General features: G+C 40.2%; 1 protein-coding gene across 7 annotated transcripts; it reads right to left on the bottom strand.

Moving 5' to 3' along the window:
- Positions 1 to 1,884: 1,884 nt before the first annotated feature.
- Positions 1,885 to 10,798, bottom strand: LOC120028288 (NACHT, LRR and PYD domains-containing protein 3-like). 7 transcript variants are annotated; one of them, XM_038973472.1, is made up of 12 exons: positions 10,767 to 10,798; positions 8,452 to 8,551; positions 7,827 to 8,013; positions 7,380 to 7,751; positions 7,133 to 7,168; positions 4,425 to 6,414; positions 4,155 to 4,328; positions 3,901 to 4,062; positions 3,548 to 3,721; positions 3,227 to 3,391; positions 3,067 to 3,113; positions 1,885 to 2,968 (listed from the first exon to the last, which is right to left on the bottom strand). In XM_038973472.1, exons 1-12 carry the CDS (start codon positions 10,781 to 10,783, stop codon positions 2,442 to 2,444), a joined length of 3,951 nt encoding a protein of 1,316 aa, XP_038829400.1. In that variant the 5' UTR covers positions 10,784 to 10,798; the 3' UTR covers positions 1,885 to 2,441. The 7 variants fall into 7 exon arrangements, with proteins under 7 accessions (XP_038829400.1, XP_038829401.1, XP_038829403.1 ...); XM_038973473.1 differs by having other exon boundaries at positions 7,133 to 7,165; XM_038973475.1 differs by having other exon boundaries at positions 7,380 to 7,520.
- Positions 10,799 to 16,002: the final 5,204 nt, after the last annotated feature.

Here is a 16,002-nt window from a genome sequence, read left to right as displayed (position 1 = left end):
AAGATATTATCATGGTGAAACACATTTAATCATGGTCGGACAGTAGGAATTAGAATTGTGTAAAACCAGCCCAGAAGGGCCTCTATTGTCAGTCTATCCCTTCACTCAGGGGACCCCTGTCTACCATGAAGGTCCTATACAAAGTCAATCCATTTGACATTGTTATAAAGGACCCCTCACAATATGGTCACAGCCTAGACGTGTCCTCCACTTTTAAGTGGCATTGTAAAAAAAGCCATATGTTTCCACACACAGTTTACAGCAGCAAAATAAGTGGTAGCTACTATATCTGCATAATATCAAGGCCTGTAGCCTGGTGACTTGACCTGGAGGTTAATCTAATCCATGTGACGTGGTTTTGGTTTAAAGCCTAGCTAGCTGCAGAAGCAAATAGCACTCAAATGACTGTCTGTCTGTCTGTCTGGTGAATGAGTTTTGGAGGGAGTTATCACCTCAGTCACGACTAGGCTACTAACCTGGACCTATCAATCTGTTCTAGTGGTGAGTCTGCCGGTCTGTTTTTCTGCATCTGCACGATACTTTGTTAATATTTTTTATATACAATACAATGTTAATAATGTAATTATTATATTATATTTTCCTTATTTTAACAATACCCTGATACTGTATTATAAAATTGGCAGATCTGCAAAAGGAGGCTACAGTCATAGTATGTGGGTACTACAACAGTCCATGCTATCTGGGACCCTTGGGACATCCCAACCACATTGAAGTTTAAATTTAAGATGGCGGTTGGGAACTTGGGCCGGTGGCCGATAGGTCTCTGGTTCGGGTCCGTTTTGACTTGGTGGGAGATCTGTCAACGTGCCCTTGGCCGGGGCGCTTCACCCTGGTTGCTCCTGTAGGTCGTTCTGGATGGGAGTCTGCTAGATGACTGAATGTAGTGTAAATGTTGAGCGGCTTCACTGCAGGTAGATTGTATGTTTTAATATTTAAAAAATAAAACATTAAGATGGTTAAGTTTAGGGTAGGGACGTCAAGGATCCCAGATAGCACTGACAATACTACAACATGGCTGCTTTTACTCTTCTCTGAACAGCTGATTTAACCACAAAAAAGTAAACATGACTTTCTTAATTGCAAATTAGTGAGTATTGTCTTGAGTTGTTGCCACCAGCTATATGTCATTGTGTATAGTGGTCAGCAGAGGGCGCTAGAAGACACATTTTTACCTTAACATTTCAAGGCCTCTTTACAAGAGCTCAAAGTGAACAAATCAATTTTAACCTTCAAATTCTGAATGCAGTGTGTGCACCCCTGGGTCAAACGAAGTTCCCTGCTAAAGCACAGGTTGCCAAACCAACCAATAAGTATAATACAACAGATACAAAAGGCCAGGGATTTCTATTACTTTGTTTCCTCTTGTCTGTGATCAAAGGGTGTGTTGGGGATATATCTGCTTCCTTCCTCTATCTATCCGCTATGTGGTAAAACTACCCAGTAGGCAATGAGAAGGGCTCTAGTCTAAAAACAAGATGTCTTCTTGAATGAATCCAGCCTCTTCCCTATGCTCTAGTCTCCTCATGTCTCATTAAAAGTTGGAGGGAGACAGATGGTGCTGTGCAAGTCAAGCATGGCTGACTTCATATGTCGGCTTCTATCTCTGTGTGAGCTGTTTCGTGTAACTCTTAGGCTGTGTTCAGACAGGCAGCCCAATTCGGATATTTTTTTTCACTAATTGGTATTTTGACCTATCAGATCAGCTCTGAAAAAGACCTGCTGAGCCCAGCCTTTGACGCTCTTCTCCCTCTTTCTCTCTCCAGCCCCGAGGGCTGTTATGTATTCTTAACGGTCCACCCTTCAGGGGAGTGAGTGTGGATGGATTGGTGAGATGAAAGTACAAAACATTTTGAGGTAACGAGATTAAGAAATTAAATAACTTTTTATTGGTTAAAAATCATATTTATTGTGTATTATAACACATAAGACCACAATCATGCATACAGTACAATTAATAGATTTAATTTCCATTTTCATTATTCAAAAATAAAAACACCTCGAACGCTGAGAACAATGTAAAGAAACAAAACAAAGGAGAAGTTCCCCTTGTATCTGAACTTAACGACATATTATACAGAATAGGTCATACTTTCACAGAACTAGCGTAAAGCTGTAAAACAAAGTCTTCCGCTTTCCTATATTGAATAAGAAATATACAGTATAAATACAGTAGGACCTCAGAGATACGAACACTTCAGGAATGGAGGTCGTTCAAAACACTGAAATGTTTGTAATTTTTTTAATATACTGAAAAAATATCAAACCATTATAGAAAATATGAACTGAGTATTTCCATGTATTTTCTCGGGCCAACTGATCCCCTTGAACAGGATATGGTCTTGACTCTGTCATGGACTCAGACGAACAGCAGTCTATTAGTAAACATTCAACATCACCCTCCTTTACTCCTCATTCTAGACCTAGCACAGGGACACTGATGAATAGTCATTGACTGAAAATGCTGGATAGAGGGGTTCAGTGAAGGTGGAGTGGAATGTGTGCAGGTGGGTCAGTGTGTCAGAGGAGACTAGGTAGAAGGATAGAGTGCCTTGTGAGGAGTTCAGATACACCCCAACTCTGTCAGCGCAGGAAGAGGGGACAGGTATGACCTTGTTCGTATTATTGTGACAGATATATAGTCTGCGTTTGAGGAGTCTCAGGCTCCAGGATTTGTCATTGTAACCGAGCAAACAGTCATGTCCTTTTCCAACCCTGCTCATGTCTTTATATGCCACACCTACACTAACCGCTCTCCCACTCCACTCAGCCTCCCAGTAACAGCGCCCAGTCAGAACCTCTCTACACAGCACCTGAGGACAGTCATCAAATCTCTCGATGTGAGGACAGTACGGATGATCATCAGCCTCACATATCACAGTTCTTCCGCTGTTGGACAGAGACAGCTTTCTGTGTGTTGTGTTAGGGTCCAGTGTGAGTGCACAGGCATCTGCAGGAAAGAACTGAGGTTAGGAAGGAGGGTAGACGTGCCAAGATTCATTTATGCATATAGGAGACAAGAGGATAAGTTAACAATGTCAAACGTACACTTCTTCAGGCCTGATTTTAAGTAGCACTCTTCATTGTGTTCCACACTGTAAGGGAAGCCGAGGAACATTGATTTAGTGACCTGTAACTCAGTGAAACCTGCACACACAGATTAAGCCTAGCCGTGGACTAAGGAGAACTTTCAAGTTACTTGATTTACTTTAGTATGAAATGTGGATCCTCCCGTGCTGCAGAGAGCAGTCTCACTCCTGTGTCTCCTGGGTGATTGTAGCTCAGATCCAGCTCCCTCAGGTTTGAGGCGTTTGACCTCAGAGCTGAGGTCAGAGAAGCACATCCTTCCTCTGAGACAATACAGCCAGACAGCCTCCAAAGAGAAGACATCACTATTTCAAAAGCAGACATCTACCTGCTTATTTGACATATGTGAATGGATAACTTATTTATATTTCTAAATATAACCTAATGAAATGTGCTGTGTATGGTAATTTCATAATCTCTTATTGGGTGATAAGTTAACTACCTCAGTGTCTCCAGTTTACAATGTGGATTCCCCAGTACAGCAGACAGCAGCTTCACGCCTGAATCATACAGGTCATTGTCACTGAGGTCCAGCTCTCTCAGGTTTGAGATATTTGAACGTAGAGCTGAAGCCAAAGAGGTACAACCTTCCTTTGTCACGCCACAGGATGACAACCTGCAAGAAGAGGTCAGAGAAATCTTGAAATGGTCAAATGTTTAAGTACCAAACCATTTGTGAGATTGCTTTCTGTGTAGTAAAATTGGACTGGTATCCGCTAATATAACTGTGATGATTCCACTGATTTTCAAAACGTATCTATTTTCCTTTCTAATTTTGAAAACAAAAGGGCCTACTTCAATGTTTCCAATTTCTGCAGTCCAGCAGAGAGCAGTTTCACACCAGAATCCTGGAGCTCATTGTCACTCAGGTCCAGGTCTCTCAGGTGTGACGAGTCTGAGCTAAGAGCAGACTCCAAAGCTGAACAGCATTCCGCTGTTAGATTGCATCGATTTAGCCTTTGGAAATGGAGACAATAAATCATGGTCAGATTATGAGTAATAGACTACATATAATTACACCAAAAAGTGTAACAAACAAAATTCCTCACCTCAATATCTTCAGTTTACAGTGTTGACTACTCAACCCGGCACAGATTAGATCCATACTGGAGTTCTGCAGGTAATTGTAACTCAGGTCCAGCTTTTGCAGTGGGAAGTTTGATGACTTGAGAGCTGAAGCCACTACTCCACACAATTTCTCTGTGATGTTCCAGTTAGAAAGTCTATAATGGCAGGGTAAATACAGAGTGAGTATACATTCAAACTTACTTTCTGTACAAATGTACAGGTATGTGTGAAAGTTAACACTTAACACTCACAGGGCATTTATGCAGCACTTCACAACTGGAATCATCCTCCATTGGCCCTCCTCAGAAGTGTTGTACTTCTTTGGGTCAAACTCATGCAGAATCCCAGTTGACATTAGTACATAAGCCAGAGCTGTGCATTGTTCAGGTGAGAGCTTTTTTCCTCCATGATTTCCTGGCCTCAAGTATGCTTGAACCTCTTCAAGAAGGGTATTGTCATTGATTTCAGCCAAGCAGAATAAAAGGTTGATGCATCTCTCAGGGGATTTGTAATACCTCAGCATCTCCTTTATGTATTTCTTTGTTTCCTCAACACTCTCTGCACAGCTCTCCATCTCTGGCAGTAGGTCTTGTAGGAGTATCTGATTGGAGTCCAGTGAGAGGCCAAGAAGGAAGCGGAGCATAATGTCCAGATGTCCATTTTCACTCTCCAAGGCATTGAGCACTGCGCTCTTCAGTAACACATGAAAGGCTGGTTTTTCATGTAGAACCAGCTCTGAAGACTCAGAGTCAGACCCTTCTACTGCCTCATCATCCAAAAGACAATGTTCCTCAGGCTCTTCCTCCAGAGTGGAGATTTCTTCACAGTATTCCAATTGGTCAGACTCCAGACTTTCTCCAGGCCCATCTCTCTGTGAAGCATCTAAATGGTATCCAACGTGTTTGCTCAACAGAGAGTCTTCCTCAACCAACGTGTCATTGAGGAAAGACTTCAGCACCTCCATGTTATCAGTTGTGTAGCAGTAAAGCAAATACAGTGCGGCAAAGTACTCCTGGATGGTCAAATGCAAAAAGCAGTAGACTGTCTTGCTGTAGAGCCCAACCTCTTGTTTGAAGATTTCTGTGCACAATCCAGATTGCACTGAAACTTTTTTGATGTCAATGCCACACTCTCTCAGATCCTTCTCATAAAATATGAAATTGCTTTTCGTCAGGTGTTCAAAAGCTAGCTTGGCCAGCTTTAGAATGATTTCTTTATCTGATTTCAAGATCCTCCGCGCATCTGTCTCTTCGATGTTATGGTACTTCTGGTTCTTCAGGTTTGTCTGAATGAGCACGAAGTGTGTGTACATCTCAGAAAGGGTTTTAGGGATTTCTTTGCAGTCATCTCTGAACTTCTCCCATAGAACTGTAGCAGTGATCCAGCAGAAGACAGGAATGTGGCACATGATGTTGAGGCTCCTTGTTGTCTTTATGTGTGAGATGATTCTGTTGGCCAGCTTTGCATCTGAACAGAATCTCTTCCTGAAGTACTCCTCCTCCTGCAAGTCATTGAACCCACGCACTTCTGTCATCTTTGTAATGTTCTTCCTGGGGATTTTATTGGCTGCTGCTGGTCGGGAGGTTATCCAGAGGCTAGCTCTTGGTGACAGATTCCCCTTAATGAGATTTGTCAATAGGACATCAATGGGCGCTTCTTCTGCTATGTCAAACAATGTTTCGTTTTGATTAAAATCAAGTGCAAATCGGCTTTCATCCAGACCATCGAAGATGAACAGAACTTGACAACCTGCAATTGTATTTGCATCCTCTATATCTCCAAGTTCATGGTAGAAGCCACACAGAAGGCTATGAAGACTGGACTGCTTTTTGAACAAATTCAATTCCCGGAATGGAAGCAGAAATATAAAATCCAGATGCTGATTGGCTTTTCCTTCTGCCCAGTCAAGGATGAACTTCTGGACTGTGACTGTTTTTCCGATCCCAGCAATGCCCTTGGTCATCACAGTTGTGATTATTCTGTTCTGTCCAGGTAAAGGTTTAAAGATGTCGTTGCAATTGATAGGAGTGTCTTCTGATGTGCATGTTCTGGATGCTGTCTCGATCTGCAACACCTCATGTTCATTACAGACCCCTTCAGTCTCTCCTGCTGTGATGTAGAGTTCTGTGTAAATATTTTTGAGAGGAGTTTCATTTCTGGAGTTGCCTTCAAACAGGTGTTCACAGCGGCTTTTCATTCTGGCTTTAAGATTCGCTTTGACTCTCTGTAGGACACCATCCTCTGCAAGGAGGAAGTTACAGGGACACAAAACACAGATGAGGTATGTATGAGGTGATGACAAATAGCACAAGTCAAATAATCATATTGTCAAGTCTTCCAGTAATGCATAACATCGATATCTACTTAGCAGTAGGTCTTCTTTGTGCCTGCTTTGCTTTAGCTTAGATGTGCACCAGATACAGGAAAAGGATGTCAGGCCAACCTTCACTTACTGTAGGCACAGGATGAAAACAAAAACACGCAGTCAGTTTATGGTGCTACAATTAAATGCGGAATATAAATGATGACTCCATTTTGATCCAGTTCAGGGCAGGCAGCCTAGTGTTTAAGAATGTTGTGACAGTAACCAAAAGGATGCTGGTTCGAATCCGCGAGCAGGCTAGGTGAAAAATCTGCCGATGTGCCCTTGAGCACGGTACGTAACCCTAAATGCTCCTGTAAGTCACTCTGGATAAAAATGTCTGTAAATTACTTAAATTTTTTATTTATAAAAAAATAAATACCACTAATACTACTACTATTACTACTATTACTACTACTGCTACTATTACTACTGCTACTATTACTAATTAACACTGCTACTATTACTACTGCTACTATTACTACTGCTACTATTAATACTGTTACTGCTACTAAAGGTACACTAGTAATTTACATAATATACTGTAATCTATCAAGTATATTTGTTTAAAATAGCAAAAAAGATATTTGTCTTACCCTTGATCACTGCCTTGTGGAGCCTGTGACAAGTCTACTGGAATATACAAAACATAAATATTGTTTAGGATACAAATCATTTGGTATTTGAGAGGGACAAATTCGATAAGAAATTAGAAAGAAAAGCACAAGGTCTCCCTAATGGAGCTAATGTTATTCATATGAGTAATTTTAAAATGTCATGAACCATGAAAATGCCTGTTAGAAACCATTCAGATGCTGATTAGAATCATAGCAGATACACCTACCTCTCTGCTGAGATGGCATGCTAATATTAACAGGGCCCGAAAAGAAGTTGTTGCTGAGTTGAGGTGCAAAGTTAGTGCCTCCAGACTGGGCAATGTAGGAATGGCTGGGAGCATGTGGTGGTAACATGAGGGATGGGGAGACTGGTAAAATGGGTGACAAGAGAGAAGGAGGGTCAGATAAAACGGAGGATGGGAGAGAGGGATTGTGTGGTGAAGCTGTGGACGACAGAGAGAAAAGGTGGGGATGAGTGCAGGGTGGAAGGGGGTGTGGCGAAATGGAGGAATGGAGAGGCTGGCAGTTTGATGAAAAATAAGAAGATGGGAGTGGTAGTGACGCTTCTGTCTGCTCAGTGGTTGGTTGATCTCCTAGACCTAGAGAGAGGACAGAGAGAGTTGGATACTACACATTTGACACTTACAAAAAAATCGGACTGTTAAATGGCTTACTCGTTTCTCTGTTGCTTGTGGTTGGGTCGTTGTGTTCTCGTAGTATCTGTTCAGAAGTGGCAGTGAGGGGGGAACGCAGAAGCCTCTCCCTACACTGGGGACAGGATGCTGACAGTCGGCAAGGTTGGCCCCATATCTTTCTAATGCATGGCTTGGTGCCAAGGAGATTCTTGTTCCACTTAGGTTTCTGCAACAATAAGGGTTATTACAGTTTCATCTAGTCTAAAATCCAACCATGGCGTATAAGAATTGGCCTACACAAAATGTGTGTTTGTGTTATTTGTATTGTTTAAAAAGTTGTTAGAAGAAACAATATGCTCTTTAGCCAAATGTACTGATCTTTTAGATGATAGATGACTGACGACATCATTGTTTATATGACACTTGATAAGAATAGTAGATTTCAAAGACAGAAAAAACATGTTTAATCATCAACATTAGTCGTAATATGGGCTATATACTGTATAGGCTCAATGAACGCTTTACAAAGTTACATTATGATTACATTAAATTAGCAATACACATAACTCATAAAACATCTATGTGTCAATGTGGGTTTTTCAAAATGAAGAGAATACATACAATGTTCCTTTAACTTTAGATTTACAGAGAGCCATTGACTAACCTTTGGATTGATCGTCTTTGCAATGGTCCGTCTCTTTTTGTTATTCATGGTGTCCTCCAAAACGTGTTCCGACAGGCTGCGACCAGTTTCCTCTTCTTGTCTATGTCATAGAGAATGAGGGATAAACAGTAACCTACAATTGAATTCTCATTATGCGCAGGAAAACCATTTGATTCAGTTGCATTTAGCTAACTTGCATGCAGTCTCTTAGGTTGCCTGTAGCTTCTATGGCTAACAATATACACAGAGTATACCAAACATTAGGAACACCTTCCTGATAATGAGTTGCACTTAGCCTATCATGTGTTTGTGCGAGAGCAAAGGGCACCAACCACACACATGACAGAGACCTTTCTAGACAAACAAGTTGTTGAAATGGTTACCATATGATTAGTCCCAATAGTCTCTCTAACAAAGAAGAATGGAACAGGAATAGAAAGAATAAATGCTGTTCGCACATGCAAGACACATGCAAGATACCTTAATAAAAAATGAATAAAGTGAAAGTGAAAGTCACTCAGTAAAATACTACTTAAGTAAAAGTCTAAAAGTATTTGGTTTTAAATATTCTTTAGTATCAAAAGTAAATGTAATTGCTAAAATATATGTGTGTCAAAAGTAAAAGTATAAATATTTTCTAATTCCTTATTTTATTTATATATAGATAGCCAGGGGCACACTCCAACAATAATTTACAAACAAAGCATGTGTGTTTAGTGAGTCCACCAGCTCAAAGGCAGTATGGGATGACCAGCAATGTTCTCTTGATAAGTGAGGGTGATTCCCTGATCCACCTCTATGCAGACGACACCATTCTGTATACATCTGGCCCTTGGGACACAGTGTTAATAACTAACCTCCAAACGAGCTTCAATGCCATACAACACCCCTTCCGTGGCCTCCAACTGCTCTTTAACGCTAGTAAAACCAAATGCATGCTTTTCAACCCTTCACAGCCCGCACCCGCCTGCCCGACTAGCATCACTACTCTGGACGTGTATATATATGTGGACAACTACAAATACCTAGGTGTAGACTGTAAACTCTCCTTCCAGACTCATATTAAACATCTCCAATCCAAAATGAAATCTAGAATCGGCTTCCTATTTCACAACAAAGCCTCCTTCACTCACGCCGCCAAACATACCCTCGTAAAACTGACTGTCCTACCAATCCTCGACTTCGACGATGTCATTTACAAAATAGCTTCCAATACTCTACTCAGCAAACTGGATGCAGTCTATCACAGTGCCACCCGTTTTGTCACCGAAGCCCCTTATACCACCCACCACTGCGACCTGTATGCTCTAGTCGGCTGGCCCTCGCTATATAATCGTCGCCAGACCCACTGGCTCCAGGTCATCTATAAGTCTATGCTAGGTAAAGCTCCGCCTTATCTCAGCTCACTGGTCACGATAACAACACCCAGCCGTAGCACGCGCTCCAGCAGGTATATCTCACTGGTCGTCCCCAAAGCCAATACCTCCTTTGACCGCCAGTTCTCTGCTGCCAATGGAAAAATCGCTGAAGCTGGAGACTTATATTTCTCTCACTAACTTTAAACATCAGCTATCTGAGCAGCTAACCGATCGCTGCAGCTGTACATAGCCCATCTGTAAATAGCCCACCCAATCTACCTACCTCATCCCCATATTGTTTTTATTTACTTTTCTGCTCTTTTGCACACCAGTATTTCTACTTGCACAGCATCTCATCTATCACTCCAGTGTTAATTTGCTAAACTGTAATTACTTCACTACTATGTCCTACTTATTGCCGTACCTCCTCACGCCATTTGCACACACTGTATATATACTTTATTTTTTCTCTTGTGTTAACTGTATGCTTGTTTATTCCATGTGTAACTCTGTGTTGTTGTTTGTGTCACACTGCTTTGCTTTATCTTGGCCAGGTCACAGTTGTAAATGAGAACTTGTTCTCAACTAGCTTACCTGGTTAAATAAAGGTGAAAAAAAAAAAAAAAAAAAAAAACAAGTGTGTGAAATTAACCATTTTCCTGTCCTGCTAATCATTCAAAATGTAACAAGTACTTTTTTGTATCAGGGAAAAGGTATGGAGTAAAATGTATATACTTTTCTTTAGGAATGTAGTGAAGTAAAAGTAAAAGTTGTCAAAAATATGAATAATAAAGTCAATTACAGATACCCAAAAAACTACCTAAGTTGTACTTTAAAGTATTTTACTTAAGTACTTTACAACACTGTCTAACGTTTACAAGTAGCCTAGTTCACTTCAACTTTTACAAATTGTAACAGTGAACAACGTGCAATGTACAAACGGCAGAAGCAACTCACCCGACTACTGCCCTCATCCAGAAGGGGAGGAGAGTGGACAATTGTAAGTGCAAACTTCAGTTCAAACTTCTTTGGAAGACTGTTGTGGCGAAGTGGAGGGAGGGAGACGGTAGGGGACACAATGTGTAGCAACAGCTCATATTGCTATGGTATGTTGAGTGGAAGCTTATGTTACGTGGAATGACTAGCAAGTGTAGTCCAGGGGACAGAAAGGAATGTATGAGGTCTGATGTTGTGATCACTTGCTGCTAAAATTGCTTAATTGTTTTGGTTGGTTGGTTCAGTATTGTAATTTGTTGGTATTGCTAGCTAACGAGTTAACTGTAGCAAGCTATATGCTAACAGCAGCTAGTTAATCAAACTAGTTAGCTAGATAGATTACATTCAATTCGGCTCCATTGTGGTTAGCTATCTAGCTCCCTCTCAATTTCAATTTAAGGGGTTTTATTGGCATGGGAAACATATGTTTACATTGCCAAAGCAAGTGAAATAGATCAGAAACATAAAAAAATGAACAGTAAACATTACACTCACAAAAGTTACAAAAGAATAAAGACATTTCAAACATAAATCTCTCATTAACGTTAGCTAGCTAGCCAAGCTAAACTCAAGTTTATCGCAAATCATGAAGTTTGATTTAGCTTGGCTAGCTGTTTTAGATGCTGACCAGATGGGCCACTTCGCTTTTCTAGCTAACCTAGGTAGCAAATAATGTTAACCCACTGGATGGTGTTTCCTAAGCATGTTAAGTTGAAGCTGTGTGTAAATGTGTGTGTGAGCGACAGAGAGAAGTAGCTAGCTAGCTCGTATGAGAGTGAGAGAAAGAATGCATCTTGTAAATAACTTAGCCTCACATGGAATCAGATTATCACAATACTGTAATTTATGCATGGCAACACATGTAATGACACATTCTTATGAGGTATAGCTAAGCTAAGTTATCAGTTTTGTGTCTGTCTCTGACTTATAGCTTTATAGTGGCAGATACAGTTGAAGTTTACATACACTTAGGTGGGAGTCATTAAAACTAGTTTTTCAACCACTCCACAAATGTCTTGTTAACAAACTATAGTTTTGGCAAGTCGGTTAGGACATCTACTTTGTGCATGACACAAGTAATTTTTCAAAAAATTGTTTACCTACAGATTTTTTCACTTATAATTCACTTTATCACAATTCCAGTTGGTCAGAAGTTTACATACATAAACAACTTGTAAAATTCCAGAAAATTATGTCATGGCTTTAGAAGCTTCTGATAGGCTAATTGACATCATTTGAGTCAATTGAAGGTGTACCTGTGGACGTATTTCAAGGCCTACCTTCAAACTCAGTGCCTCTTTGCTTGACATCATGGGAAAATCAAAAGAAATCAGCCAAGAAAACATTTTGTAGACCTCCACAAGTCTGGTTCATCCTTGGGAGCAATTTCCAAATGCCTGAAGGTACCACGTTCATCTGTACAAACAATAGTACGTAAGTATAAACACCATGGGACCACGCAGCCATCATACCGCTAAGGAAGGAGACGCGTTCTGTCTCCTAGAGATGAACGTACTTTGTTGTGAAAAATGCACATCAATCCCAGAACAACAGCAAAGGACCTTGTGAAGATGCTGCAGGAAAAAGGTACAAAAGCGCAGAGGGATAGGCCAATGAGTGATATATGCTTCAGTAAGGTTTGCTTAGCTTTTATAGCAGTGGTTATCAACTCAACTGACTTGCCTGAGCTGTACCGCAGAAGTGGAATGTAATCACAGAAAATAGATGTTGTGGTGGCAGCTGCAGAGAAGTAGGCTACTTGATTGTACGAGATTTAACTTCAGAACAGTTACAGGGTGTGTTGAGTGGTGGTGTCCTGTCCTCCCAGGCCATTAGCATGGTGTAGGAGCAGATAGGGTTAAAGTAGTGGAATGGGTTGGTGAGTGTTAATGAGTGAAGGGTTAGTTGGACATGGAAGGGTGATTTTATTTCCCCTTTTGTTCACAGTGTAATGGAATTACAATCCAGTCCAGTTGGTGGTGTTAATGCACTTTTTGGTTGCCAACTGCCATATAAAAATCTCAGAAGAAGAAGAAGTTCAATTTGAAGACAGGTTTGATGTCCATAATGGACTACCTTTTTATTAAATTGAGCAATTTCATTTGGGGATTCGTAGTACATGATTTCACAGGTAAACGCAGGGATATCAAGGCAGTTTCTATTATAAAACAAAACAAATATGTTGAACAGATTTGTGTTGGAATGCAGTGGTCATAGAAAATACATCATAGTGAAACACACTTTAATCATGGTGGGACACTAGGAATTAGGATTCTGTAAAACAAGTCAGCAGGACTCTTGTATCAGTCTGTCCCTTCACTCAGGGGTCCTATCCAAATAAAGTAAACCTCAGTGACATAATTACTTAAGGACTTCCCCTCAATCAAAGGACACATAGTAGGGCTACCTTCCTATTTAGAACTAGTCCATAGATATAGTCCTTCATTTTAGGTGACACTATAAAAAGGCCACATCTTTTCACACACAGTTTGAGCAAAATAAGGGAGAACTATCTATAATATCAAGGCCTGTAGCCTGGTGATTTACCTAGAGGTTAATCTAATCCATGTGACGTGGTATTGGTTTATAGCCTAGCTAGCTGAAGAAGCTGTGGTCTAATAACACTTAGATGACTGTCTGTCTGGTGACTGAGAGTTTTAGAGGGAGTTATCACTTCAAACTTTACTCAGGACTGAGCTACTAATCTGGACCGACCATTCTATTCTGGTGGTGAGTCTGCCTCTCTGTGTTCCTGCATCTGCGAAATCTCTTGTTGTTATCTTCATAATATTCATATGAACAAAGGAAACAAATTCCTTCCTCAATTCTTTCAATGCACTTGGTAGTAGTCTGGTCACAAAATGTGTCTCTGTTGTTGGCTGTGAATTCACTCATGTTTAGCCTCTGGTGTATGACCATCAGGTATGATGTCCTAGTCCGGCCTAATGCATAGGGTCGGCACACAATTGGCCCAGCGTTGTCCGGGTTTGACTGCGGTAGGCCGTCATTGTAAATAAGAATTTGTTCTAATCTGACTTGCCTAGTTAAATAAAGGTTACGTATAAAATAGGCAACACATTTGAACAGCAATACACTTATAATAACAATCAAATTATTATTATTAATACAATATTTTCCTTATTTTAATGATACTCTGATACTGTATCATAAAACAGGCAGATCTGCATAAAGGATTCTACATCAGTCTTCCACATCTGTAGCATGCAGATACAATTACAAATACTACATTTGTGGGGTCCCAAACACTTATCTATAAGGACTACACTATGTATGCTTTCACTCTTCTCTGAACAGCTGACTTATCAGAAAAAAGTAAACATGATTTACTTTGGATTATAACAAACTTGTGATTCCTGTCTAGAGTTCTAGCGCCAACCAGATGTCATGTTGTGTAGTAGTCAGCAGGTGGTGCCAGAAGACACGTTTTTACCTCACAACATCCTCAAGGTCTCCTTGCAAGAGCTCAAAGTCAACAAATCAATTCTACCTTCAAATTCTGAATGCAGTGTGTGCACACCTGGGTAAAGCTAGGTTCTCTGATAAAGCACACGGTTGCCAAACCAACCAAGAAATACAACACCACAGATACATAAGGCCAGGGATTTCTATGATGTTGTTTTCTCTTGTCTGTGAATTGTCCTCCCATCAAAGGGTATTCAGTAGACACCCGACAGCATTTTAATCTAGTGATGTAGAAGTGTTCGGGTCCATTGTTGCGTTTCTTTCTCTCACTTTTGTTTCATCCATGGTAGCTCTGGGATTGGAAACCTGATTCCCATCAATAATTTATGCTCTTAGCTATTCTCTCCAAATCAGACTATAAACTTTATTTTCCAGGGTATTATATTTGTATCATAAAAATATATAATTATTAGTTCATAAAACTCTGTTTGTTTCTATTCATTACATTTACTTTCTATTTATCCCCCAGGATAGCTAACTTCACACAAAATAAAAATGTTTAATACTCCCCAAAAAACTGTTTAAATATAAACAAATGTCTGTATTGTGCTATCCCGTGTCTGATACATGTATACGTGAATCATAAAGAAATACCCACTTAACTTCCATTATTAATATTTATAAACCATATCATATGGCTTACTACACATATGGAAATTATTAGTAAATGATAAATGCATTTATTCCTATTGTTCACACAACTGTAAAAGCTCTTTTTATTTATCTAAACCACCCTTTAAAGGCCCAATGCAGCTGATTTTATCTCAATATCAAATCATTTCTGGGTAACATTTAAGTACCTTACTGTGATTGTTTTCAATTAAAATGGTCAAAAAGAAACAAAAATAGCAATTTCTCAAGCAAGAATTTAGCTTGGACTGTCTGTGAGTGGTCTGAGTTGGGAGGGGAAAACAGAGGTTTGGTCTATTAACTAATTTACCACCAGGCAGGCCAAAACTCCATCCCACCAAAACAGGCTGACATTTCAAGCGGTCTTTTCAAACAGCTATTACACTAAAAAGGCATAATTTTCACAATTTCACAGTATTATTCCAACCTCATAGTGTGGAAATATGTACACTGTAAAACACAGGAAATCATGTTTTTGACTGCACTGGTCCTTTAACCATGACCTATAATAACATTTAAGAATGACCCACATTCAGTTGTGTAACTCCTTATGTGTGCTCACCCTATTGATAATGACACTCTGATTATGCTACATTTTCTAAGGCACTAATAGAGATGTCATGCATTGCCCACTTGGCATCCAATTACCAAGCTACATGATTGGCTATGTAACAGAGATGGGTCACAATATTATTTTTTGGTATTTGGTATTTTATTGGGATCCCCATTAGCTGTTGCAGAAGCAGCAGCTACTCTTCCTGGGGTCCACACAAAAGGTGGCATGTATGGTGGGATAAGTGTGTGTGTCAGAGCTGTGTGTAAGTTGACTAAGCAAACAATTTGGGATTTTCAACACATTAATGTTTCTTATAAAAACAAGAAGGGATGCAGTCAGTCTCTCCTCAACTCTTAGCCAAAAGAGACTGGCATGCATAGTATTTATATCAGCCCTCTGATTACAATGAACAGCAAGATGTGCAGCTCTGTTCTGGGCCAGCTGCAGCTTAACTAGGTCTTTCCTTGCAGCACTGGACCACACGACTGGACAATAATCAAGATAAGATAAAACTAGAGCCTGCAGAAC

Source organism: Salvelinus namaycush, chromosome 34 (assembly GCF_016432855.1).
Source record: "Salvelinus namaycush isolate Seneca chromosome 34, SaNama_1.0, whole genome shotgun sequence".
Taxonomy (NCBI): domain Eukaryota; kingdom Metazoa; phylum Chordata; class Actinopteri; order Salmoniformes; family Salmonidae; genus Salvelinus; species Salvelinus namaycush.
The sequence above is the reverse complement of the archived record's forward strand: the minus strand, read 5'-3'. Positions and strand labels throughout refer to the sequence as shown.

Bases quoted from the DNA above. Each gene is read 5' to 3' on its own strand.
- LOC120028288 (XM_038973472.1), bottom strand. The intron at 7,169-7,379 runs GTAGGTGTATCT...TGTATATTCCAG, and splicing joins CATGCCATCTCAGCAGAGAG to TAGACTTGTCACAGGCTCCA. The intron at 3,392-3,547 runs GTAGTTAACTTA...TTCTCTTTGGAG, and splicing joins TGTAAACTGGAGACACTGAG to GCTGTCTGGCTGTATTGTCT.